This window comes from Tigriopus californicus, chromosome 9 (assembly GCF_007210705.1).
Source record: "Tigriopus californicus strain San Diego chromosome 9, Tcal_SD_v2.1, whole genome shotgun sequence".
Taxonomy (NCBI): domain Eukaryota; kingdom Metazoa; phylum Arthropoda; class Copepoda; order Harpacticoida; family Harpacticidae; genus Tigriopus; species Tigriopus californicus.
This window is the reverse complement of record NC_081448.1, coordinates 11,015,423-11,042,921: the sequence shown is the minus strand read 5'-3', so window position 1 is coordinate 11,042,921 and position 27,499 is coordinate 11,015,423. Positions and strand designations below refer to the sequence as shown.

Here is a 27,499-nt window from a genome sequence, read left to right as displayed (position 1 = left end):
CCCTAGCAGGCAAGTAACAGCAGCACTCGGAGCAACACCAACAACGCACAATGGAACATGGACCAATGGAAAAGGCTTCGACCGTTTTCTTAGGTCCTCGGGCCAACGAACGGCCCACTTTGTTGCGATGTTCTCTATCTGGCAGGTGTGGAACTTGGAACATCCTCAACATGGCCATTCCTTGATAACCTTGATCTTTGGAACACCATCCTTGAAATATTCCCAAAGACCAATTCCCTCTCGGCACGTCGGCCTTTGGCCAACGATATAAGTGGCTGAAGGACTCCGGCTCACACTGAGGGAATTTGTGCCACCAAGTAAAAAAGCTAAAGAAAAATTAGGCTTTAACAAAAAAAACCACTTCATGGACAGTTCCAAATATTACAAATGAAAAATGACGGAATGACAGACAGTTAAAAAAGGAAACCGAAGGATGTAAATCGAAGACTTTCAGTGCTTTACATCTTACAGAAGGGGAAATTCTCTTGGGTGAATCCATCTGCAATGCCTGGCTAACACTAACCATTAGACGAATCGAAGATCATTGGGGAAGCATTTAGCCAGCGAAAGAGAGGGAGCTAATAATAGCATCATGAAGAAAAGCCTTTCTTGGCAACACTTTCAGTTTCCCTCCCGAGAGTGATCTGGCCTTTTCGTTTTTTCTTCAAACATCAGTGAAAAAAGAATCCGATTTCTCGTTAATTCAGTGAAGGAAGCTTCTATCAAGAGGTAATGTAATAAATATCTATTGGCTGACGAAAAGAACCACGTTCCTGTCAAAACGAGGGGGAAGGGAGGGAGTGGAACGAACATCAGTCTTCAACATCTTGGGCGAATGATATTGCTTCTGAGATGAGATATCGAACATGGTGTGTGAGAATGTGCAATTTGCAATGAAACCACTTTGCTTGTGCCAAAATTTCGATCCAACATTGAACTGAAAAAATCTCAGGACCAAATGTTATGAGAACCAGCAGGATACCATTTGGACTTGTGGCGGCATCCCAAATTCGATGAGGGTCAATTAGTCGCTCGATTGACATGTGTGGTGGGCTTCTGAAAGGAAATCTGGGAACGAAGTTGTTGTTAAAGGCTGTCATTCACACCGAGCATTTGTTGAGACTGGCCAGAGTCAGGGTCGCCGTTTGCTGGAACAGCGACACTTTAGTTTGGCACACCCTCCAGACCATTTCGAATTGCATCGAAAACACGCATAAATATGGTCCAATGGTATTCTTCTTCAGTTTGAATTTTTGTATCACATAGTCCGTGATAAGGCTTGTTATTTTGTAAGAAATCAGCCGATTAAGGTGGTTGCTTGGCAACACTGCCCATCGATGAGGCACATTAGTTCCACAGATTTGGCACACCAACGACACCACGCGGTTCCATACTGGCTGAGGATCAACGGAGAACATAAGTGAGTTACTGCCAGGATGGATGGAGGTAACGGAATACGTACTGGTGGCACCGTGGCATTAAGGGGAATAAGTAGGAATCCTTCTCTCAATGGGGGCACTAATCCGCGAACTTAATCCCTTTTGATTATGTCTCTCGTCAAGTTGCGAGTGCGACTCGAGTCTACATACTGAACGTATATAGTTTTGTTTGCTGGACGTCAGTAATGCGAAAAATATGTCACATGCAAGTGTTTTTCATATTTCCAGTGCTGCATTATCCCCAAAGAGATGGACGAGGGAGGAATCTCCCGAACTTTCTTTGGCTCTTTTGTTTGTCCTCTCGTTACAAGACCAGCCTTGCCAAATGATGGTATTCAAACCTTCATCATCATATTTGGGGATTATCATCCACATTTCCTTTCCTTTACCCACTCAACTTACCAGGATAATCCTTATGGGTCCCTTACAATTGTTTTTATGCATCGTGAAACTTAATCTCACCCACCCAAAAAAGGCTCAGAGTTCAGGCTCCCAAAAGGAAACACAATCAGCTCTTCAACTTAAGTCCTTCAAAAATTGTAGGCCAAGTACTGACAGGGGTTCTTGTCTCAGATATATTGTCTTCGGATTTCCTCCAACAATACTAATTCTCGCACTTGCAACTGGTGGAGTCGTTTTTTGGTTGCTTTTTCAAATTCAAATTGGCTGGAAGAAACATTGGTCGTGGTCGAGAAGTTGGTGGTTGTATACAGCCATACAGCCAGCACCCAGAGCACCCAGAGCACCTAGAGATATAAGAAGCAATCACCAACCACCGCAACTCTTCATCTTCATTGTATTACTTCTCATGGTTGGCGTTGCCCTCACCTTTTGCCCTGAGTGAGGAGATATTCCTCATGGGTTTGCTCCTCTTCCCTCGGTGGTTGGGTGCTTCATCTCGCCCTGATATTCCCAATAATGTCCAAACTCGCTCGGGGATGTCGACCATTCACTAGTGCGTTTATAGGGACGCACCGACGGTTCGGACTGGGGAGAGCGCGCTCTCGAGACTGGCCTGGTCAGGCTGAAAGCGGGCGCGCTAGGTTTGTTATTGATGTTCCGGTACAGAGCAAACGTGATTCAGAGGCTTCAGTTCATCCACGAGTGTTCCCGAGACAGAAGCTGAGTGTTATTGTTCTTCGTGACTCTTTTTGGCCTGTCGAAGTTAAGTTTAAAGAGAAATCCTTTACGAATTCAATCAGTGGGATCTTGAACCTGGATCTGATGAGCCTACATGACTCTTTTCTATGCTGAAAGGAGAGCACCCCCAGAGCTCACCGTGAACGCGAACATGAAAGGAATCTTGAAAAGATCTTGATCGTTTTGGAAATGAAACGGTGCAACAACCTCATCATCATGTGCAGTGTCAATCTCTTCCTTGTCGTATCGACCTTTATCACCACAACCCACGGCTTCGCCTTCCCCGGCCCTTTCCCTGAAGGTAAGACTGCCAGACTGTCAAAAATTGCAATCCAGACTTCCACTCTGGTCGGCCGATGGCCGATCCTTTGAGGGTCATGGGATTGCTCTCCAACTTGGCCCGGACTCATTACAAAATTGAATTATGGCCAATAATCATAGTCCCTGGGCGGATCGAACCCAAGAACAAACATAAGGCTAGTGAGATTTACTTCCATGCCTCACGATGTGCACATACAATCAAATTGCTGTCGTGGTAGCGTTATCAATGGTCTGACAGAATGCGTGCTCCGTGTAGTTTGAGGTTCCAGGTTCGCGAGGAGTGCAACCAACCAACGGACATGATTTTCCTCCTTGTCATGCCTAATCCAATTTCTCTTGCCATTGTATGCCCATGTCAATAGGACTAGTACAGGGAAGCCGTAGTACAGAAGTAGTATCTGCAATAATTTTTCAAAGCCGATGAGAAATGGGTATTTTGAGAGGCTGAAATTGTTTTTAGAAACGCGAGCGAAGGCTCACTCGAGTTCGTGCGACACGGTCGTCGTCGACGCCATTGCCACTCCAACGGGTCCGTGACGTGTTTTTGAGGCATGAGAACCTTGTGAAAGGCATATTTCCGATCAAGATCAATTGTGGGCCTGTCATCCGCGTATGAGTTTGGGCTTCACAATGTTATTGAATCAATCAAACTGTCCTTTGAGCTTCCAGGCGTAACCCGGCTAGCTACCTAAAAAGTGCCACTTTCATTTCCCTTGAGTATTTCCTTCAGCGTGCTTCAACGGCTGCAAATCGTTATTGATGAACGACTTCTACCTTCAAAGAAGTTCATATTTCAAATTCATGGAATGCTTGCACAGAAAACTTGAACCCGATTTACGACTCTCGGGCTTTTCAATAGAATGACCCCACTTGTTTCTTGAACTCGTGCTTGCTGCATGCGCGTACCTATGGGCCTGAAAATCCTTTGTTGTTCCTCGCCTCGGTTCTCTCTGAATGGCGAAGTTGTTTCTGCAAATGTATGTAGCACAAATGCTCAATGCGATCGGAAAATATTTCCTCCGCCTTACTCCTTGCCTTCCTATGTGTAACCCCAACGATACCCAAGTATATATTTATTTTTCAATTTACCTCCCAGCACCACTTCTCTCGTGGATATGACATGTTCCATGCAATTCCAAGGGTGTGTATCGTGCATTGCCAGAAGTAACTGCTTATTTTCACCCCCATGGCCGGCAATATCCGACACTCTCATCCCCCTACTCTAGTGGTGCTCTCCATGGACGAAAAGACGACACCCTGAAATTTGCCTCCAAAATTGATTGGAACCCAGCAGAATGTCTTCCATCCATTTGAGGTTGACCAGAATCGAGAAAGTGCTTTTTTTCGCACAGGGGTGAGAAAAGACGAGCGTACTATTCCTGGCTTCTTTCAAAAGAGCAAAGAAAACTTTTCGTGTCGAGGGGTTGTTACTACATGAAAGGAGGGAGAGTATTTTGTTAAAACCAAAGTTTAGCGCTTACTCACACCCTCCCATCGGAGCGAGCGGCTTGGACCCTGCACACAAATCTGAAAACAAATATGGAGATTGTGCACAAGTGAAGAGGAGCATCTGCTCTTGTGGCAAACAATGGTATTTTAGAAACGATAAATAACAGACCCATTGTAAAGGTCCTCTCCCCTCCGTACTCCCACATAGTAGGAAAACAGTATTCTCACATTCACCGACAGATAAATATGGTCAACTACTCTCGTACATGTAGGATTTCCTCCCATCCTAGGAGGGAAATTATTTTTTGAAGGGGTAGAGGGATCTGAGAAAATGTTGGGCGATTAGTAGCGTAATATGGCATTGCTGAAAGGGGGATGCAGGGGGAATTGGTCGAAATAACATTGATATAGGCTTTGGATGTCTTGAATGCGCCAGACAGCGACATGTACTACAATATACATTGCTCACCACCCTCTGGTTGTTGGGTTTGGTCATCGGGGAGGCTCACTTGACGAAGGGGAAGAAACTCTAATTTGTTCTGTATTATATCACATGAGAGGGCACTCAACTGCAGTAGGTTACATCCAATATGTGAGTGAATGCGTTTGGCTACGAGGAGACACAACCTTTTTTCATCATCTCTCTCACACTTGGAGACCTTTCTTCCTGGTGGGGGGAAATTTGGGATCACATGGAGGGTTCTAGGGAGAGCGAGAGAGAGGGGAGAAAATAATTATATTTTGTCTCCTTGATACTCGCTCGCTCTTTAGGCTGACAACTGCGTAGCTTCCGCGAACAAAACGAATCTCGCATCCTGCCTCATCTGTTGAGCATCGCGATTTTGATAGTTTTGCCATGTTCATGACCTCCAGGCTTAAGCTTGAATGTCCGGGACTGTGTGATGGCATCGCCGCTCTTAAAGGATGATTTATTCTCGAGCCAATATTGCACCCAGCCCAATTATGATTGGACCAAATTGTAGCAATCTCATGTGCCCCATAGCCGAGCGTTTAGGGCGGAAGTCGATTTTCGAAGGTTCGCACTTGCCCAACCGCTATCTGAGGTGATTGTATGTGCAGACGGCGGAGGCCCAATTTAGGATTCAGTGATTTACTTCCATTCTCCCAACACATAATCCTTGCTCAAACATCGGCAATGTGCCAATGAAAAGACCAAACCCTCCAACCATTATTCAGTCTAAATAGACCAGCCTCCTTGAGGAGCTCCCGAGGTCCCGATTCGCGTCTATAGTAAGTGTATATGGATGGGTGCACTTTCGACTCGAGCGATATTTTCCTTGTCATAAACATGGCAATATTTTACTGGAAATCCAGAAAGCATTATGGTGTTCTTTTGGCGAACCCCGAGCTGCTGAAACAAATCACACAATCCTCGAATCTTGTGTTATAGCTCTACTCAGTAATACTTCTCTGGCACGGACCGTGTTCCTCGAGCCTTTGGATCCCAGAGAAATGGAGCAATATCAGTTTGTCAATGCCATTGGTCTTCTACTGTACTGTACGTAGAGAATGAAACGCCACTCTAGGAATTGTTCTTGTTGTAGATCCTTGGACTTGGACTACAAGGCTGGTGTTAGCTTATTCTCGAGGCCGAATAAGAGCACCAATGTTTATAATGGAGGAAGAGAGAAGCCGAGTATCAAATAACCATTAGCCCAATACCTGAGCTGGGAGATTGCAAGCACAAAACAAGGTTCCTTCTCAATCTGGCAGAGTATATTTCACACTTACTGTAGTATTATTATTATTATTGTAGGGTGCATAGACAGGATTAATGATCCCATGACAACATACATCCAACAATCGTGAATGTGTAGGTGAATAATTGTATGGTTGTACACGACTACTTGGCGCAAGTAGGCATAGCCTAGCCCTATTGGTTTAATGCACCCTGCACAAATAATGTGCCTGAAGAGACCTATTTTTAATGTTTAATGGCTTCCTGATTGGTAAAGTACTCCTAAAACTCACTCCAAGGCAGACGCCCACCTCATACACGCACTCTATCCAGTGGATGACATGCCGGTGGATCTACCCGAGATCGAAGGTGATGGGCTTGTCTGATGGATCGGGGTCTGTCAGAAGTTTTGGGGAATTTCGACCCCGTTGGATTGACAGGTTTACATAGCCGAGACACGGATCTAATATGTCTGGAGAAACTCGGAACAAAAACATTCAAAGATCACCTCACTTAAACCACAAAAGACGCTTTGGGGCCATCAGAAAGTTTCCCTCCGAACAATGCCGGGTAATATCAATATCAAGTTGGATCGAAAAAAAGAAGAGCTTTTCGTTGGAGGAAAGTTGGTTGGGTCGAGGCGAATTAATATTTCATTAAGCTACGTAGAAGTCGTTCAATTTTGCACGAGTGCTAATTGTGTTTTCACACATTTTGCACTCAATGCGTTTTTTTTCACTCCCTAGTTGGATGATTATTCCGAGCTCATTCAGCAATCGATCTTGCGTGTTAACAGAAGCGTAATATCAGGGATCTAGTCAGTAATGATGCACACTTTGCCATGAGCGTCCAAAACCAGTCATGGTTGGATTAATCCTTTCCCGTTGCTCTTGGCGCTCAATTGAATGATTGAAAAAGGGTCTCTTCAACTTTAAAAGGGTGACACGATTCTCGAGCTCCAAAAGGTTTGACAGCATATTTTCTTTATTAAGCCCAACCCAATTGTTCGTCCCTTGACAAAACTTTCCGTACACGAAGATACCGATTGGATTTTAATCACAACTCACGCATTCGCCTAATTGACACCTCTGAAATGAAGTTCACTCGCGCAGCCAAAGGAACCTTGGACAGTTTCCAGACCCGTTCCGTCCAATAATAGCATTGAACTTGGTTCCAACTTCCAACTTCCAACTGCATCCCTTTTTGGCACCCCTCGAAATGTTAATAGCGGTAAGAAGAAAAAGCCAGCCACCCTCGGATAGGACAGTGAGTGGTGAGTGGTTCGTTCACTGATTGCCTGCTTTGCAGCTGCCCTCACGTCGGTTCAACCAACACACCAATTTTTTTTCAAACTCACTCGCCTCAACCCCAAAGTCACAACCATCCGAGTTCAACACTCCAAACGCCTCATGGTAGATTCTGGGTGCAATGTGTAACACCAAAATTCATTATTTTTTGTACTACCACTTCCACTGAGTCCGTTCAATCTTTGTGGGTGAGGTATACCTACATGTGCTACAACATACAGAGAACTATGTGAATGGCTGAGCTTTGAAGTGGTCTCTCCTGAGCCCTTAACTTGGGTTCATGGGCAAAGAGGCGAAGAGGCGGAGGGAGCAAGTGAACGGCGGCTACTTTTTTTGTTCCAACTTACGCTCATGTGTGATGAGTACTTAGTTAGCTGTACATGTATGCTCTGTGACACTGACATTCTCGTCGAGATGTTACGGACCCTGGGATAGCATGGATGGCATGAAAGATGGTCTATATTAATGGCTGTTCCGAATATGAAGGTGATTAAGGAGAGTGGCTTTTGTGGATCGAGGAGGTCAATCCATCAAATGAAAAGGAGGTTGCAAAATGACGAGAATGCTGTCAATGGCAGGATAGGGATTCATGACGATGGATCTTATTGCTTAACACGCGTTTGAAACATGTGTTCAATGGAGCAATTTCGGAAAAATCCGTGAAGGGATACGCGTAAGAAACCATGTTGGCAACGTGATATGTTTCCGACCTTGTTCTCCGAGTTGTTGCCCGTAAATCAAAACATTTCTTGTTAATCTTACATTGCTCCTCGGTCGAAGGGCTCAATAAATTGGGGGGAAATGAAGCTCCTTTTTTAAGAACAACTCGGGAATTTCCACGAGTCATGATATCAAATTGGCGGAACAAATCTCTCAAGTCACCTATTCTGAGATTGGAATGACAAGAAGCTTATGACTTGAACGATGATATCCCGCTCTTACATTCACATGTTTTGTTCCTCATTAAAATATTGGTTGGAGACGGGAAAAAAGGTCGTTTGGGAATCTCTCCCCAAATCTCTGGGAAATGGTCTCAAATTCGGATTTTTCGATCAGACTTTCGTCCCCAGACCAAGAAGGGCTCTCGGCTCTCTCAGTAGTCTCAGATTAAAACGTTCAGATCATTCTTCAAGATCAGACTGAAAATGCTCCCCAGTCCTAATTTGATGTCGCAACCGAGTCACGGCAAGTGTGTTCAAGCTGGTCATCAACCTGTGGTGGAGAAGGACCCTCTTACTACCTACCAATACTACTACTATATAACAACTGCAACAACTTCTAGTCTAACCCTGAATTGAGGAGGTCGGAGTGCTTGGCCGAGAGGAGTCCTTCTTGCGTGTGCTTATACGTATCAGGCAACATTTTGTTGCCCATGTGACAATTTGAAGATTGGTCGAGTGACAGTTGGCCAAAAAGCAGCGAGATGGAGGAGAAGAAGGCTTTTACGGGACTGCTCAACCGCGATGGAGACAGGCAAAATGTTTCAATTTAACGTTCTTGGAGACGGGGTATCACACTTTGAGATCTCCTCAAAAAGCTCCCCGAGATGGATTGGTGGGATGATGGTTTGTCGTTGGACAAGGAGAATCAAAGGAGATTGTTAATGTTCTAACTAAAAGCCTTGAAATAGTTTGGTGGTCCCCACATCGTTAGTCTTATCTGTCACAATATTTATTAGTGTGCCAAGTTTAAGATATCCTGTCGGAGAAGGGAAGCGAGGACCTCGTTGAGGGAGAGATCCTGAAACAGACACAAGACTAACAAAAAGTCAAAAATATCGAACTTAAACAAGTTCGCCATAAAAAAAACGCTCACACACACACACACACACAGACACATGCTTTGGATGTTAGGTTGTTGATCCCGGTAATTTTCTCCGTAATTACCCTCATCAATTCACCTGAAAAACTTCGAAACCGTAGAATTCCATCTTTCATTCTCTCGCCCATTTTTTCTTCATTCTTTTGTGCTCAAAAGAAGATGGAGGAGTGCAAGTCAATTTGTGCACTAATCGATCAAAGTAATTAAGATTTTTTTCTTCGAACCTCCCAACCATCTCCCAACACCAACACCCATTACTAGTTGCTACCGAACCAATGGAGAGCTTGCTTGAAGAAGCTCACAAGAGAATCTTCTGCCTTTCGTGTGTCTTTGGGCAGGAACTTTTTCGACAGTGATTGAAGCGCATCCTTTCGCACCCAATTCTCTTCGGCCATGATCTAATAGACCTTGGCCTTTTTTCTCAAGAATTGATAAATGCCAATACTGCCAAAGAACTGCCTAATAAGAGCGAAAAAGATTTGTGGAATTTTAGGAAATATTCCCCGTTCGGGTCTGGAGACATGAATGACGATACTCACCCCTCTTTTTGTGTGGATTCTGTTGAGGGACCGAGACGGTGTGAAGATGTCTTTTGAGCCAGTGGCTCTCATTTGAAGAATAATGGCTTCCTTCAAACCCTATTGACAACTTGTTCGTCTACGTCTCGTTCGCCACTACCCCAACCAATGGACAGTAAATTTACTCTCAACTGTAATTGGGGACCTCTAAGATCAAGAAGAAGTGGAAAATAGTCGTGGCATTCGAATTAGTGCCATAGTTGAATCCCACGAGGACGACTGACTCTCTTTTGTCCCCCAAAGAATCTTCGCTCTCTGATCACTAAGTTGCATAAACAAAAAGATCTTGATTGATAATCGGCTAAGCTGAAAATGATGGCCTTTGAGAAGAGTAAAAGGCGAGTTCGCTCTTGAAATGCGGGACAATCGCCGATAATTCTGGGTCAAATTTGGTTCACTTCAGTCCCAAAGAAGGTAAAAACCCACAAGCTACCTCTGACAGATCGCCATGGTACGTGCATGATGGACTCGAGGGTGTGGAAGTGAGTTGGTGCCAATAGAAAAGAGGTTACAAGGAATGCTTTTCAACTTGCACCATCACCAAGTGCTGCAACCACCTTTGATACACTCATCCGATGAAAAACATTCGGTCCGTTCAAAAAACCGAGAGAAAGAGCCAGGTTCTTAGTGAGTGAGTGAGTGCAACTACCTATTAAAGAGTAAATAGCTCCAATAGAAAAGCACTGAAGAATGGAGATGATGGCAGATTAAATGAAATATTCTCCGGGAGGTCTCACACCTCTCGGCTTTGGAGGAATTTCGGCCAAGAGCGAATAACTTAACGCTTTGGGATGCACTGACGTTTGGCAGTGTCGCCATGAAATCTATCCGGAATTGTTATTTAGTTAGTTGAGATGGCACATGACCACACGAGTGTGGAGGGAAGATGAGGAGGTCCATAAAAAAGTTTCATCGACCCTTTGATGATGATGACGACGACCATGGCGACGATGATGGAGGCGAAGAGTATGAAAAGACGACCACGATGGTGTTACCACGGAGTAGCTCATCCTCCTCAACTGAATAGGTGGATAGTTCAATCTTACCTTGCCTCCATCCATCCAGTTGTATTACACCAAAGCCAATTCGACTCCACTCAAAGATGAAGCGGTTAAAAAGAAATTCCACGGCTTCAAAAGTGTCATTCAATGGTTGGTTGAAGAAGGGCTTGAGGCCCCCCCGTTCGGCACCGATATATTATTGTTTCATCTCATTGAAGTGAGTGCGATGCCTGCCACTTGTGAATTGAATGCCCGATGGAGCCTTGGCCATTGGCAAGAAAAGCTCGTACTGGTCGGCCATCTATTGCATTCAGTTATCAATGAGACTACTTTCAATGACCTAAATTGGGTGCTTGATCTTCTACCGGAGAGATTCATGGGTTCGTAGAACCGCCTCGGGCGTTTTAGCTTCGATTAGATGCGCTGGTTTTGATTGTTCTATTGGACTGAGACTGGCATTCAAATCTAGAAAATAACTCGACCCCCTTGACATCACAGTATTTATTGTTCTTCTGTATGACTACTCGCCGTCACCTTTAAAGCGGTTTTTTCCTCCCGATTGTTGCGACAAGTGAAAGCGAATAATCAAGGAAGAAGGGGAAAAAAACCTCTTGTTCTAAAGGACGTGAGGCAATGAAGGAGCGAGAGTTGTTGGAGTTTGATCAAGAGATCCTGATCTAGTTAATTTTCCATGTCACCATAGCCCGGTCTGTTCGGAGTCTCATGATGAGCCACCCGCTCCAATATCATTCAATATTGAGGTGCTTGAAGAAGGTGGGCTCCTTGAGGAGTAGCAACTGTCTGCCAATGCTAATACATCTGAGATTTCATGATATCATGCGCCGTAACCTGCTTTGACAAACTTTTATGAGGCCATGCCAGCCAGAGGGCACGACGGCTGAAGAGAAGGTCTGCTCTTATGCTCTTCGTGTAGCAGAACAGTGGGTAATCTTTTTTCCCTCTCTCTCTCTCTCTCTTATTTCTTTTACTTTGGGTGAATGAGCGGAGTTATGGCTTCCTGGCGTTTCGACGGAAGCGAGTCTTGTTTCTTGCCGTGGATTTCTGACTGCATTCATGTGTCACAGAGGTTAGGGACGTGCTTAAGAGGAGCTGAGAGAGGATCAAATCCACTTGGGGGCTCTTTTCACTGTTAAAGAGTGCGTACACAAATAGAGAGACTCTAGACTCTGTGTATGTATGTGTGAGAGAGAGAGAGAGTGTGTGTGTGTGTAAGGGAGAGGATTTGACCGATCTCCTCTTTCTCTCTTTGAAATCGAGGTGCAAGTCTTTTATTGTCCCTGTGAATTTGCATGCAGACTGAGTTTGACTTGGATGGAAAATTGGGACGAGGAGGTGACAAAATTGATTCCCGAGACACCAAATTGTCTTCCCTAAGGCCAGTCATTTTCGATCGTGATTGGCATTGGCCTTCCTCCAGCTCTCTCTCTCTCTCTCTCATTGGCAGCATCAACCAATATACGTTCAGTGAGTGAGTGGGGGGCACCACTCACTCTATCAACTCTCACACATTTGTATTTAATGGTCTGTCGCCTCTCATTTTTTCTTCTCTCTCTAGCTCTCGTTCCATTGTTTTTACGCTTGAGGATCAAGTAACATCTCTTTGGTTTGCTTGGTTTGCCTGGCTGGTTAGGTTTCGGTGGTTGATCTTGGCTGGTGGTAGTTTGGTAGTTTGGTGGAAGAGGTGGTGACCATTGGAGAGCTCCAGGGCTTATCTCAGACCTTGGCGGCAGCCATAGATTGGACATCGTGGTCGGGTAATATTGGGAGAAAAAGCAAACGATATCAGTCGCCCAAATCTCGTTCCCTTTCGAAGAAAGATTAAGGAGAAGTTAAAACACAGATTCCACGGACACGGTTGCCTTTACATCCTGGATGGAAGTGGGCAATGACATAAGAGACGAGTGCAATATGCATTGGCATATCCCACCATCTTGAGCCTTTAGCTCCTGTTTTATTCAATCTCTTGATCGAACTTGACGTGTATGGACGAGAAAGGGCTGGCTGGAATTCAATATGTTGGCGAGTCTCCTCTTGAATCTGGAGAAATTCAGTCCAAATCCTGAGGAAAGAGCCCTGAGAGCCAAAGGCAGCCTCCGTGATACTTGGACGACATCCACGACGTCGACGGTCTTTTCAACGAGGGAATAAGTCTTCGTCAGATCTCGAGGAGATGGACTGTGTTCGAGCTTTGCTGCTCGTTTCTGGCTCTTTAGTTGGTTCGTCTTGGCCACCACCAAAGGTTCCCTTCTTTCTTCTTCTTTCTTCTTTCTCTCTCTCTCTCATCTCCTCTACAGATCGTCCATCCCGTCAACGCCGCTGTCGCCTTGGAAATATAATGCCATTTGAAGAGCCATAAAATGACTCTCCAGATCTTGAATTGCAGCCACCAGCAGATCAAGCGAAGCCGAGGAGAACGAGAACAGAGCTGGATGGAAAAGGGGCTTTACACATCTTCCTCGGTTAGCTCTCTCTGTTGTACGATGGACTGTGTGTAGACCCACTGGATTCACTTGACAGGGTGGTACATGCAGTGCCATATTCTGGAGAGGGCCAAGGGGGTACTTGTTCTCGACACTGTGGTGAGAGATGATGTGACTAAGAGACCCTTGAAGAAGAAATTTGGTGGGATTGAGCGGTCCCTTTTATGAAGGCAGTTCTTTTAATTAGGTGAAAAAAAACGCTCTCCATCCGTCGGTTCGGTGGGTCCTGCTGCATTTATTTAGTAATGGACTGGCAGGCAGAAGAAGGCTTTGCATCCTCCTTTTATTGTTTTATGTTGGCACTCATTTGAACAAGTCCAACCCGGCAACCAACCAAGTGAACTAACCGGATTCAGTTCGAGGCGAGAAACTTGATTTTTGCACTGACGACCGTACACCATGAGTAACGATGGTGCATCCGGAGTGAAAATTAAATTAATGCATCATGTTCAGGGCACTTTGTCTGTTATCTCAAATAGAAGCAAATTATAGATTTAGATCGTCCGACGATAGCAAATTGCCAATACATTGGAACCCGCCAGGGGGTCCGGCAATGGATCAAAACCAGGATGAAGCTCTCTATCTCTCCCCTTACTGCTCTTGCTCTCTGCCATTCGCCCAAGTCGCCCTAACTCGCCTTTTAGGGCTCAGGATGGAAGATTTATAATATCAGGAAAGTGCATTAACAACTATTCTTCCGAACTGAGCAAGCAGTCGAGGGAGAAGATCAGTTGGCCAGGCTTCGAGCCTTTAAGGGCGTTTGATTGCTTTATCATCTGGCTTGATTTGCTTCGGTGGTCGGTTGGTGTGGATCGGGTTGAGCTCTGGGGGTGCTAGAGGATGGCCGATGGATGGTTCCCCTTTTCTTCTTCACCAGGTCTTGTTCATATTTCATTTCCTCCCAATTCTGATCGGATGAACTGGAAGCCTCGAAGATGGCCACGACGACGACTAGAGAAGATACCTCTACGAATTTCATTGCTTTTTGATTGCACAGGGATGAGGGTTGTTGGAGAACTCTGACGGCCAGCCAGATCATCATCAGGATCATCGTGATCATCATCGCCAAAACTCATGGATGACCGTTCATTAAATGCACCAGATCTTGATCGCTGTTGCATTGCCAGAAACCCTTATTTTGCCCTGGAAAACAAACTCTTAATCGTTCGGTGGCGATCCTTCAAACCTGCCTAAAATTGGAAATCTCTGGCTAAAGTGACTTTCCTCGTGACTGGGCGAGGAACAAGATGATATGGAGGAAGCCCATTGTCTCTATCCTCACCATGAACCTCGGGGGTAAAACTCAATTTCACCTCTTGGTTCGAAATGAGGTACATTAGAGCGGACAGCAACTCCTCTTGACAGTGGGTACAAAGGTGACTGAAGCTAAAGGTGATTGCTAGCCACGACGGTCGGTCAGGGATGGAGTCTAGTACATACAGTAGTCGGCCAGGTAGAAGGCGCAGTAAAGTATAGCTTGGAAGTCTTAGTATTGGGTGGTGGTGGTGGTGATGGCACTGGAAGGCAGCGATGGTTGGTTGGTTGGGTGGTTGGGTGCATGGTTGAATCGGCTGCTGATCTATGACTGCTCGGGTAGATAATCTCTCCCGTATCACAAAAGACAATAACTGACCAATTAAATGGCCCTGGAAGCCAGTATTTCTTTGCGCGATGGGACTTGCTTTCAGAGAGAGGGCTAGTCCGCACTTTTGGCCACGAGGATCTCACGCTGAGTTTTGGGTGTGAGATTTGGGCTGGGAGAAGTGATAAAGAACCATGAAGATGAGTAGTAGACGTAGAAGGCTTCTTTACTCTATGATCAGTCTTAAGCAACGTATGCTCGGGCTTCAAATAATAGAGAGCTTGGTTAAGCTTGATTTGGGCTTTTGCCGTTTTGAAGTTGGAGCTTCAGTATTAGTATCAAGCAATGGTCAAATCTTGGTGGCTCCAGCGTAGAGAAAGAAGACCACGGGGATTTTTATCTCTGCCAGTCACGCTATCCTGAGCAAACCAAACAACGTTCTCCCCATCCGTCCGTGTGTCCGTAGCACAGAGCTGACGACATCATGTGATTATTACAGGACTGGAACTAAAAAATGACGGGGCTCTGACCGACTGCTCTGTGTGCCAGAAATAAAAAAAAAAGAACAGTCCAGGCTTGTGCATGCAGTCAAAAAGTCAAGAAGTTAATTGAAAAGTCTGAAAATTAAGAGCCCCGACTGACGAAACGAAACGAAACGCCGCAACGCAATCGCGTGGTGAATTGGTACTGGTGGTGGCTGGCCGAGTGGTTCACATTTAGGCTTTATACTCTCTCTCTCTATCTCGCTGTGTATTTCGCTTTTTCTTCGTGGTTGTATCTCTCTCTAGCACTGGCACAAAAAAACGGGCCTCAACTTTACCACACCACTTACTCATGATAAATGTGAATCTTTTCTAGGTAAGACATGATACAATTCCCATGGCGGAGATATTCAGTTCAGACATGTGCACTGGACATCTATTAATCAACCCCGAACAAACTACGAAATGAGACCAATTTACCGCCACCTAGACGCATAACTGACCCAGGCAGGCCGAGTGTGTTTGGATTCATTAAGTATTCAAGACCGGACAAGTTCAATCTTGCCCTCGGTGTCACATCGGGTCAACCCAAATGGACCGAGATTAGCACGACGGAACCCGAGATTCTGCCCATTAAATGGCCAACCCCAATGGATCGTCTAGCAAGAGTAACACTAGTACGTGTACGTGTGTGTACATACAATCACGGCCCCATAGACTCCTCGGGTTCAAGAGAGAGAAGCGGGCAGGATGGCGAACCTGTTATTGGGGACAATAAATGCATCTTGACAGACGAGGATGAGGCGTTGGTGTACAAAGGAAAATTTTGCACTCTCCTCCTCTCATAATGTAAATGGGCTTTCATGTTCCTCATATTGCATCCACGTGTCGTTCTCGTCGCCTAAGTGCATGGACTGAACGGGTTCTCAGGTCTCTCAGGTTCCTTTTCCATGTGTCCAGTATTGGATTCACTTGATTTTCGAATAGGCCAGTCACGTTTCTGAGTGGAAACGACCACCGCAATAATAGATAACCAATGATGCTATCACCATACTCGGGTTTGTAGCATATGCGGGGCAAGGAGCACACACAAAAAAAGCCATAGACCACTGACTTATTTAGAAGGGTCAAGGGAACGAACGCCAGCGTCAAGTTGCTGAAGAGAAGCCTTTGATGTGAGGCCATGTCTTTCGCAAAGATTATCGGCGGCTCAATCGACCTGAACGAAACTTTTCTTGCTCGAGAAAACAAGACAAGTTGTCTCTGGAGACCTTTTCTCGGTTCGAACGCTTGTCCCCTGTCTTCTGGTTGATAAGAGTAATTTGTCCAAATTCGGACGAACCCCAACGACCTCTTCTTGGGTCTCGTCAGCTGTTTCTCAATCTGTCTTGACGGATTAAATCAAACTCATCTCCATCACCTCGGCAACTCTCTCGACTCCTGGCCTCACCTGCTTTGTCATTCAGAATTTGTTCAAATAACGCTTCGTAGTCGGAGCAGCTGGCAAGAGAGAGAGAGAGAAGAATTGTCATAAAATTCTCGGCCAAAGTTGGTCGGGATAGCTGTGGCGTTTCTTTGTCTTGGCTATTGTCCATTGCCATTTGAGGCTCATTTTGAAGTCTTCTGGACAAAGCTACAAGCGCCGGACTAGAGCTCATCACCCTTCGGGTCAACAACGGAGTCTGGAGTGGAATAGAACGAAGAACCCCCTTTGCCCTTACGTGCCAATCAAGTGGACGAGAAGTTTGCGTCACTTTTCCGTTCGGCCCTTTGGTTGGAGTGAAGGATTTGGTCGGTGATGAGCCCTGAGGGCTTCTAAAGACAATTCCGTCGACAGGGCAGTCATAACATTTGAACAATATTTTCAGGACAGCTAGTAGAACAGACCTGTTGAACGAGCGAGTCAGGAGTCTAAATGACCCCAGAGGGTTGTTTCCTAGATATTCCTTTTATTGTCTGCTGCCCACCAACTCTTTTCATGAAGGAACCATTTGTCTGCAGATTAATCTCAGTCTAAAAGTTTTGGGGGCGACCTTGTTTGCTTTAGAACAGAAACACTGCTGCCTTTGTAGAGCAATCTTTTGGGAACTCTCTTTCTCTCGGTCCTCGTTTTCGGAGCCTTTTAAACTTTTTGACAAATGAAATTCATGCCGAAAGAAGAAAAACACATGGACGAAGCACTGAAAAAGAAGTCAACTCCACGGGAAGTTTGCCGTATAAACGTGGACAAAAAATGATCACAGTGGAAACTTTGGTGGAAAAGCAGTTGCATTATTTCGTTGTAATTTTTTAACCGTTTTGAAAGAAACATCGGCTCGTTTATGGCCTCATTAGTATCTGGATTTTTAGACCCATTCCTCTCGTCGGGCATCGTCTTTCAGTCCACTCGAGTCCACCGAATGTTCCGAGCACTGTCTAGAATCATTCCGAACTCGAAAGGAGAGTCATTAACCCTCAAATCCCAGGGCTTGTGTGGGTTCAGATTTGGCTCCCATTTTTACAGTGACGGTTCACGTGTGACATGCATCATTTCGAAATTTGAGATGTTCCAGCTCTGTCGTTGGTTGTTCTTTGCCATTTTTTTCTTAGATAGAGGAGTTGCAAAATGCCGCCAGAAGCTCGTCGTCTTTTTCGTTGTTGGTCGGTCTTCGTTGGCAGCGGGCTTCTCTGGCTTGAAAGTTGAATGACGACCTGATCTTCAAGCAAACCCCTTAGATGATGCATTTTGAGAACAACTGTGAGATGGAATAAAGTGCACCTACTACCTACCTAGGAGCCTGCCTACCACTTCGACTAATTCTTCTGTTCGACTCACTCGATTGGGTCGGAGAGCGATAAAGGAGCTTGGAATTTTTTTGCATTGATCTAATCAGTAATACGAGAACTGGACTTTTCTCGCTCCACCTTCGAAAGACTGATCAGTGCTCGACTTTGGGGGGTCTGACAAGATTCTCGGAGATTCTCGGACCTGATGATGAAATGTGAGAAACATTCACTTAAAAGACGGATGGCATGGGGAATCCAATTTGCAACAGAACGAGAAGAGACGCAGATGCCGCTTGCGAATCTAGCCTACGAATACAATGTTCCATTTCCAGGCTATATTGGCCAAGTCGGGATTTGGTCCCAAAAAGTTTTGCATAGGCCATTTTTCTTAAGATGGAGCGAGACCATTATTCAGTGTCCATCACGGAGTGCAAGCTTTCGCGAGTAGTTACTACATGTATCATATGAAGTGGCTCGTTCTCTACAGTATGTATACGTACAAAATACCTGGAGGATTTAAAGGCCTTCAAGCTTGAGATGGAAGCGCGGTTCCCTTTAGTCTTCATTGGACCAACTTTCAGGCATGTTGGCTTGGCAAAGTATCTCTTTGTTCTTTTTTCTCCGTGCTTTTGCAAAATTGAGTTTTCCTCTACGGCAATTTTGCCATCAATTAATCTTGCGGTAAAAACTTCCAATGTTTCTTGAGAAACATTTCTTTCTGCAATGTCTTCGTGAGTAGTCCGCAAATAAACTTTCCAGAGGCGTTGACGAGATGGGCGAACCTCACATTGGACTTGAGTCTTTTCTTCGCCAAGGGCAGTTTGAGGTGTGCACCAGTTCTCTCACCTTATTTAGTTATAAATACGTGGTAGAATGGATATGATTCGACACTGCTCAACAAAGGCCGGCCTTTAGACATGGACAACCGTCTCTTACGTAGACCGTGGTGTTCCAAATCCGTTGTTCAATCAATTCATTACCATGAATGGAGGGAGATGGCAGATCTTGAGCTGTAGGCGGATTATTTTTCTCTCGTCTTACTGTCCTTTTATTGATTGAGATAGATTGTCGCTCTTATTCCGTCGTCCTGGATATCTTGGCACTTGATGCAGGTTTGCACCCATCTCGAAATGATGGTGGTAAACAGGCATCCAAGTATCATTTTTTTCCATTATTGTTTTGGTTGTTCGTTATCCTTCGAGATATGAACAACTTCTGATCGCATCGATTTGTCGGAGTGAGTGAGTGAAGTAAGTGGCTGGTCGAGGTAGTCATTCAAGGACATTTGCTCTAAATCGATAATCACACGTGGGATCTTACAAATTGTCTTGCCAATGACTGATGAGGTCAAGGATAATTTGAACGATCCATTTCACACTTAATGACGAGTGTGCTGTGGAGACTCGTCCGATCTTTGTTCTCGAGCCAAGTAATCGAGGAATTGAACCACGAGACTCAGACATGAGTTTTCCATGTGGCTGATCTTTGGATAGTTTCTGACACTCCTTAAACATATGAAGAGGTCTCTCGGAGATCTGCAGAATTCAAAGGCAAGAAGAGATCTTTGAGAAAAGTTTGCTCAGCCGCAAAAATGGCTTCAAAAGTTTCTATTACGAGTTTCACGGAATTTCTTCACTTGATGGAATGAATTCCATTCCTTATTTTCCTTTTTAAAGAAACAGGGGAAAAAGTTGTCCTGTCTTGTCTGTCTGGCTCGGTCGGCTTTTGAGCTTTGCGAGGGGTTTTAGTATGTTCTTGAGGGCAAAAAAGAAACAGATCAGCCGGCGTGTGCAAACTAGCCCATACATCATATTAGCTTTTGATGGATTTTTGATGATTCATTTCTCCTGCTCCTACGACGACTTTCTTCCAAGTCCCTAGTGCCTTTGAACTGAGCCCGAAAGCCGTTCCGAATCCGCCATTTTGGGTACGTGATCCGTCATATTCTTACACCCTATTTTGATGTACGACGCATGGTTAGCTCCGCAAACCGAAAGATGATCGAGCTTTTTCCTCCGAGTCCACATTTTGCCAAGCTCATTTGTAGCAATATTTCGGGAAATGATATGGTCGAGCTACATGAATGATTCGAGATGAGCGAGATTTGATTATTTCTAATCCTATTCAGATCATGCGTTGTTTATGGCCCTGGAAAGGCTAATTCCCGTCCCATGCATTTGCTGTACTATAATAGAGCGCGGACCAAACCAGATGTGGGGGAAAAAACCCTTCTTGCCCCTTTCTTTTCTGTCTCGTTTCTCGCGCTTCATTTCTTGAGTTGTCCTAATCGAGCGTTTAATGTTCATATTGACATGGAACAACTTCAGGAAATGTGTTCTCTCCGGTTGAAACAGCTCTTAATGTGCTTTCATTTGTTTAAAAACTTCTGAAGAGAGAAGGGAGAGGGGGGGGGAGGTGAGGGGGGAGGTGGAAGTTCCCGGGGAAAAAGACAGATTGTGTTTTTCTTGGAGAATGGGGAGCATTTCGAACAACTCCTTGAGTGGCAGCAGAAAATCGGTGGATATTTGTCTCACTTGCAACTTCCAAACTCTGAACCCTCGATGGGTTTTTGTTGTAAAGCAAAGTAATTTCCTAGATCAAACATTAAAATCCCATCACCATCCATGGTTTTGTTTCCTCGCCTATGGAGAGAGGGTGAACCATCGTCGTGGTGTGGTCGTCTCCACCCTTTTCCACCATCCCACCAATCTACCCACCATTTTTGCGGCGGAGAGAAGGTGAAACGTCCCTCGGGGAAAATATTCCCAATCTCTTTGGGATTTCTCTCTTGGCGTTGTAACAACTTCCTCGGATTTAAAAACCATTACATACAAATACTCATACAATTGGGTATTAGGTAGGTACGTCGTACGTACAGCGTGTAATGGGATCGCCTCTGATGTGTTCCTCAAGGAAAAAGGTTCAGTCAAAGGGAACGAGGCACTGAGAATGAAAGAAGAAAAGGAAGAAAGCGAGAGATGGGGGGAGGGAAAACATAATCAAGCATAGACAAACACATTTAAGAGCAATATTAGTGAAAGGAGGGGAACAAAGCACTTCTACACTTCAGCAATGGATGCTTCTGGGTGAGGGTGGGAATGTTGGCAAATGCCCTGGTCAATATGGCTCAAGTTAATGGAAAACGCTTTCAATCCACAATAAACACCTTGGAAACCCCTTGAACAATGTGTGAAAAAACGCGTCCAAAGTGTACAGATCGGCGGCCACTTGGCTCCGGAGATGGCTCCATTTCGTGAATTGAGATGATTTGTGACCACGTCGCTCTTGAATTAATCACAAAAAGTGGCCAGGTTGGTGGTTTGCCCACTGCTCAGTGGTCTCCTCTCCAGACTCTTCAGCCCAAGGAAACTGAACCGCAGAACGATCTCAAGGAGAAGAACGAGGAGAAGTTGAGAAGAGGGTCGATATCGTCAGTGAAATGAGCAGCTTTTTGTTGCTTGACTGCTGGCCTATGTACAAGGATCTCGTGAGGAGCCTCCAAGGAACTGGGAAAGAGCGAACGAAGGGTGAGGTTTTTGCTAGATCGCCTCTTCGAGGAATGATGATCCCTCGTCATGGACGCAACTGCTGGGATGTGTGCTGCTAATTACCATTCTCTTTATCTAATGATGACCACCTTATCTGTTTCCAATAGTAGAAGCAACCCTGTTCTTTTGACCAGTCAAGACGGGGAGCTGATTAATTATAGGCATTTGCTATTAAAACCAATCCAATCGCCAAGAACGCCGTCGTGCAAAAAGGAAAGAGTGGAAAATCCTGAACAATTCTTGTTTTTCCCACATCCTCCAAATGATTGCTTTTTTTTCTTTTATCAAACGTTACTAGAAATAGCTTAGACGGCTCCGAGTCAGTTCTTGTTTGGTGCTATTGATATCCAAAGAAAAGGTCGGATTAGACTAGACCAGACCAGACGATACTTGTAGGAGTGGTTGGTGAAGTATTTGAACTATGCATAGAAAGTTCAAGATCTTCTCTTGATCAAAAGTGAAAAGTTGCGTGTCATGACACTCTCCAGGTATTGAAGGTGCATCTATGACGGTACAATACGGTTCCTTCATACTCATATAGTGGGTCTTTGGGTACTAGGTATACAACCGTACACATACGAGTACATACAGTGGAGGGCACTGTACTCTACCCTGGAGCAGTCTCTGATTATATGACTACCTGCTGCAGCCAAGAACGATCGAACAAAGTGTCTGAGACAGTGAGACCCTCCTCCTTTGAAATAAATAAAAAAGTCTTGAGAGTTGAACAATGTTGACAGGGATCCTCCAAACTCAATAGAAGCCACTAATGGGTCTCCGTGTGGTTGGATGTGGGATTTGAAATAGGAATGATGATTTCAATTACTGACCATTGTCTTGACATCGGACAGCTCGTAAATGAGCTAAACTCGTTCGTGGGCTGATGCCAGCGTGAAATGGACAACCACGATGCTGATGCTGATGATAGTAATGATGCTGAAGGGGAGAGCCGAAGAGCTGCAGTGGGATGTCTTCTGATTAGGATTGGTCGCGTTCCCATCAGTTTGACTTGTGTGGATGTCAAGACGATATCATTGCGCTTGGATGCACAAAAGTCACTGACTGTAATGGGCCTCAGACCTGACTTGCAAGCGACGAAGAAAGGCGTTTTTGAGTGAGAGACTCCCAAGAACAAAAGGCCCCTGTAACCCAGACCAACAGAGATGAGTTTCCACCAGTTTCACTCTTGTTTAGATCTGGTGCTTGCTTCTTCCAGCTCCATCTTCATTTTATGCAAACCCACCCATATATGCACTTTGCGAGTCTATGTATGGTATGTCACCCCTCCATCCTCCCTTTATTCCCACCTGTCTTTGTAGGCATTCATTCCAAAGGGGCCCCCATGCCCAAGTCTGGCGTTTCTTCTATCTCTCTGTCTGAGTAGCCGTCTGTCTGTCTGTCTGTCTGTAGCTGTCCATGTGGATTCGAACACGGTCTCGTTGGCTTTTTTTCCTCCCGCTTATCTCCATCTGATGTCGTCTTACACTCATCATCGCGCTTCGTTGGCGGGTGATAACCCTTCTTTTCACGATGCTGTACAAAAAGCAGAGGAAATACGAAAGGAAACTGTCCCCCCCCCCTTTCCCCGCCCATCTTCATTCCATGGCCGGTTAAGGTTTGGTGCTCTCCCTCTCTCTCTTTCTCTCTTTCTGCCATGCTTTCTGATAAAGTAGAAACGAGTTCTTCTTGTCTCTGGGAGAATTCAAATGATGAGGAGATCGCTCGGGTGTCAAGTTCGCTCTTGGCGAGGCCAAAATGAGAAACTCAAGATCTTCGATGACGTCTTGGATGAAACCTATTGTGGTGTATCCTCGCTCGCATGTATTTATTACCTAGACGAAGGCTCTTTGTCATCACCTTCGAAGAAATGCAAATTTCGTGGCTTGTCTTTCTACTGAATCTGGAATTTAAGATCCAAGATATCTTGTCACTTTGTAAGCCACGACATGTTTCGAACAACATAGATTCACTCACTCACTCGACATGGTCTTTCTTCCCCAACAAAGCCTGGTTCGAGTGGTTGAGATACTGTTCAAATGTCTCTCAATTGACAATGTTTGTTCCTGGGATTCAGGGTTTGTTGGATTCAAACACAATATCCAAATTACATGTTTCGCTTTCCGGTGGAATGATAGAGATCAAGAGCCTTCCAAGAACTTCAACCGCATTTGTTCATCCATTGCGATATTACGGGGGGAGGCTCAGAGTTATTCCACGACGTCCACTGTAAATCTGGTTGGTGCAGAATCGAACAATAAATTGGAATGACATGCGAGTGAGTCTGAAGCTGGCATTATTTGACCCTTTTCTGCCTGATAGTGCTGCAGCTGCCCAGATCATGAGACCAAAGAGAAACGACTCAAAATCATGCTCGTTCTTCACGTCTACAAGTTAGTGACGCTTCTCCTCGTTTGGATCTCTGAGGGCTCGATTTCATCGTCGTCGGCGAGCCTGTCTCATTCCAATGAAAACTTGCAGGAATTTTCAAGCCGGGTGGAATCCACTAACAAGCTGCTCAACTTGAGGAAAAGGGAAAACTTTGGGCGGTAAAATCCTTTTGAAATGACTCATAAACTGGTGACTTTCACAAAGGATCCCTTCCGTACAATCTGTCGCTCTGAAAGCTAAAGTCTACTATGTACAAGGGACAACGAACGGGTCGAGCCAAGTTGATGACATTTTTTTTTTACATGAAACATACTCATAAGATTATTGCATGGTTTTTGCATCCCCTCCTTGCCTTGTTCAACATTTAATGAGAAAGTTTAGATTCAATGGAGAGGGCTCATTTCGAGGTTAGAGATCTGGTCGGGTTAAAAGCTTGCCAACAAAATGGAACCTGAGGCCAGAATTGGCTATCAAATGTCAAGATAGATCCATCTTCATCAATGGATGGAGAGATGGAGAGATGTTTTAGGAGCCTGGAAAGCGTCCAAGTGCGACGATCGCATGAGAAAAATCAATTTAGGGGCAATTTTCAAGTTCTGGTTTATTGCTCTAATTAAATCCCCCTTCGTCCCCTCGTAACTATAATTGTTTTGACTTCTTTTTTGCAGGTACGCATGAGACGACTTCCATTATCATCAATTAGCACCCCAAACATGGCATTGGCACAAATGAGGCAGAAAATCTGATTTCATCCAAAGTCGGGGAATGGACTCTGCCAGACTTCCAATGGCCATCGTCCATAAATTAAATACTTTTTGGCCAGGAAACATATTTTGTCAAAAGCAACAAGAAAGTTGCTGCAACAAGAAGTATCTACTATTGGAAGGATGGATGGGTTGTTGAGAAGGTTTCATAAGTATTGGAACGGATTTCTTCCTTTTACCCCCAAAAAAAATAGCTACGTCGCGTTTTGAGCTTTGGGTTGTTCAATTCAAGTCCCCCGTGATATTTGTAAGTTTAGACAAGGGATTTCTAGTTAGTTGGCTAGCTCTATGGGAGTTTCCGTGCCCGAGATTCGCTCGCAAAAAGTGTCCCAAAAACAGGAAGCACCATTGGCACGGTCATTATCTTTTGTTGGAGAGTCTCGGATGTTCTCCGCCTCATTCCCGAGACAACGGTAGAGGCCCTCGTGGCAGAGAAGCGTAAAGCCTTGGTGTTAAACAGAATCGGGACCTGAAAGAACGGTCGCTTCTCTAGCCATGTTGTGCCCAAGTTGACTTTAACAAGGTGCGAGCCGACGGCTCCCAGAAAGTAGATTTCGCCTTGCTTGCCGCCTGAATGGACGAAACAACACGCCAAAGAGTAGTGGTAACTAATGAGTCCACGTCAGTGGGAGTCATTTCCTGTCCTGAGAGAAGCACTACCGTCAACGAGGAGAACAGGGACTCTCCAGGCTAGGCAAAATATGACCTGATATGAGCCATTTGTCATGACGGTCGGAGGGTTGAATGGTGACAAAAATAAATCTGCTCCAAATTGAAGCCTTTTTTTTCTTCTTTAATTCCATTTTCTATTTCGAAGAACCAGTCCAAACAAGGATGGTTGTGTCAAGAATGGAGTGACGTCCTCGGGTCTATTTGGAGGTTGAGCCAACCCTCGAGAAAGAAAGAAAGATAATGGACTCAACATGACATGATTATTGCACTTTGAACTCCATGCACTCTACTGTGTGCTCTCTCTCAATTTCGATATTTTCTACCCAGTCATGCTTTTGTTTGTCAACCAGAGACTCGTAATAATGCTTTTCTCCAAGTTCAAGCTTTTCTTCTTCTTCCCCTCTAATCAAGAAAATTGAGCCTGATCATGGACACTGACAAAAATGGAGCCTCACAAGTTAGTTTCCGAGACAGGTCCATAGAGACATAGGGTACTTTCCCCTGGTACCTCTGACAGTGGATCCGAGTGACAGGATTTTTTAGCTTTTGATTATGGGGAGAGAACAATCTCCAGTCTAATGAAGTCCACCCTGTCACAAAGGGAACGAATGCGAGTGTTCTGGGCTCATTTCGTTTTGAAATGGCCGTTCATGATGGAGCAGACCAAGGAACGGGAACAAACAGGTGATGAGTCAAGTGACAGAGCAGCTCAGTCAAGAGCTAACGTTGAACAAATAATGATACATGAGCAGAAAGATGACGGGTCCCGGTTCCACCACGCACATTGGCGTGATTGTCGGTGAAGAAGACGACGAACGAACGAACGAAAGAAAGAGCGAGTAAAGAGCGAACCAAAGAAGTTCATATTGTAAGTAGGTAGTGGCTCGAGACTGGCTGGAAATAAGATATAAATCTCGACATCACCCGTTCTATGTAGAGCGAATTGTGCTCGACTGAATCCGAATTTAGCTCTCTGATTACTGTTTGGAATGAAGAATGATTTTTCATTGACTCCGAGTGAACAACTCGATGGTGATTGTACGAGTTGGTCATGCTTTGATAGCTTTGCTTGAGTGAATACGAGAACAAGGGAATGTGAGCCCTCAAAGTGTGACGACCTTTCTTGAGTGGTGCCTTGGCCCCGCTCGTCTTAATTATGTCAGAAATCATGGGAAGATTACGGCTTCAAATTTGGTACCAATTGAACGCCCTATATAGCTCTCTCTCTCTCTCACACACTCCCTCCCTCACTAACATACTCACATTGGCTTTCCACGCGCAGTGATGGTGTTCACAGAAGATATCCGTTCTGTCTTGAGGATGAGCGGGCCCAGAAATCGACGGCTGAAATTTTCCGAGCGGGAAATTGTTTTATTGATGGCTCTGCTTCTGCTGATGTTGCATGCTGCTGCAGTCATTGTAGTCGTTGCTGTCATGGTCGACCCTCGTCGTGCAATAATCCTCGTAACGAACAATGGAATTTTATTTGAGGGAATCGTCACAATGGCAATTCTCAAAGATCAGAGTTCTGACAATCAGCCATCGACCTCTCTGGCTTTTTCTTGCTCTCTCTCTCTCCAATTGAATTTCTATTATTTCAGTTGTTGGCACTCACTCGAAGCTCGATATTTCCTCTTTTCCTGTTCCATCGAGCCCTGAACCACCAATATTACAACTTACTTCTTTGCCTCATGGACTCTCCTCAACAAATCTGACGTCTCATGACTGTAAATAACAACAATTTCGAGACACGTTATTGTGTCGGTGTTGTTGCACTATAGTGGTAATGCATAACACTGAATCCGTCGCCAAGTGTACAATTTGGCCAAAGTTGGTTGATGGCCCTGAAAGTGGAGAATGTTTGAGAATCCGCACTTGTTTTGGTTGGCTTGAGTCTTGACTTTGACCCTGATCGGTGTCTCAAATCAGATTTCAGGCCATGACAAGGTCAGTGTCAAAGTCATTCATAATCATCCGGTCCTCATCACCTTCATTATCGGGACACAAGCCAACACTTTGTCCTAAAATGGGTAGCGGGGTG

The 27,499-nt window shown here is 44.9% G+C and overlaps 1 protein-coding gene across 1 annotated transcript in view; it reads left to right on the top strand.

Moving 5' to 3' along the window:
* The first annotated feature begins 2,403 nt into the window (after positions 1 to 2,403).
* Positions 2,404 to 27,499, top strand: part of LOC131886704 (latrophilin Cirl-like) — a 49,032-nt gene continuing 23,936 nt past the window's right edge. Inside the window, exon 1 of the mRNA XM_059235104.1 lies at positions 2,404 to 2,880. Within this exon, the coding sequence (XP_059091087.1) occupies positions 2,769 to 2,880 (112 nt within the window). The 5' untranslated portion in view covers positions 2,404 to 2,768. The remainder of the gene's footprint in view (positions 2,881 to 27,499) is intronic.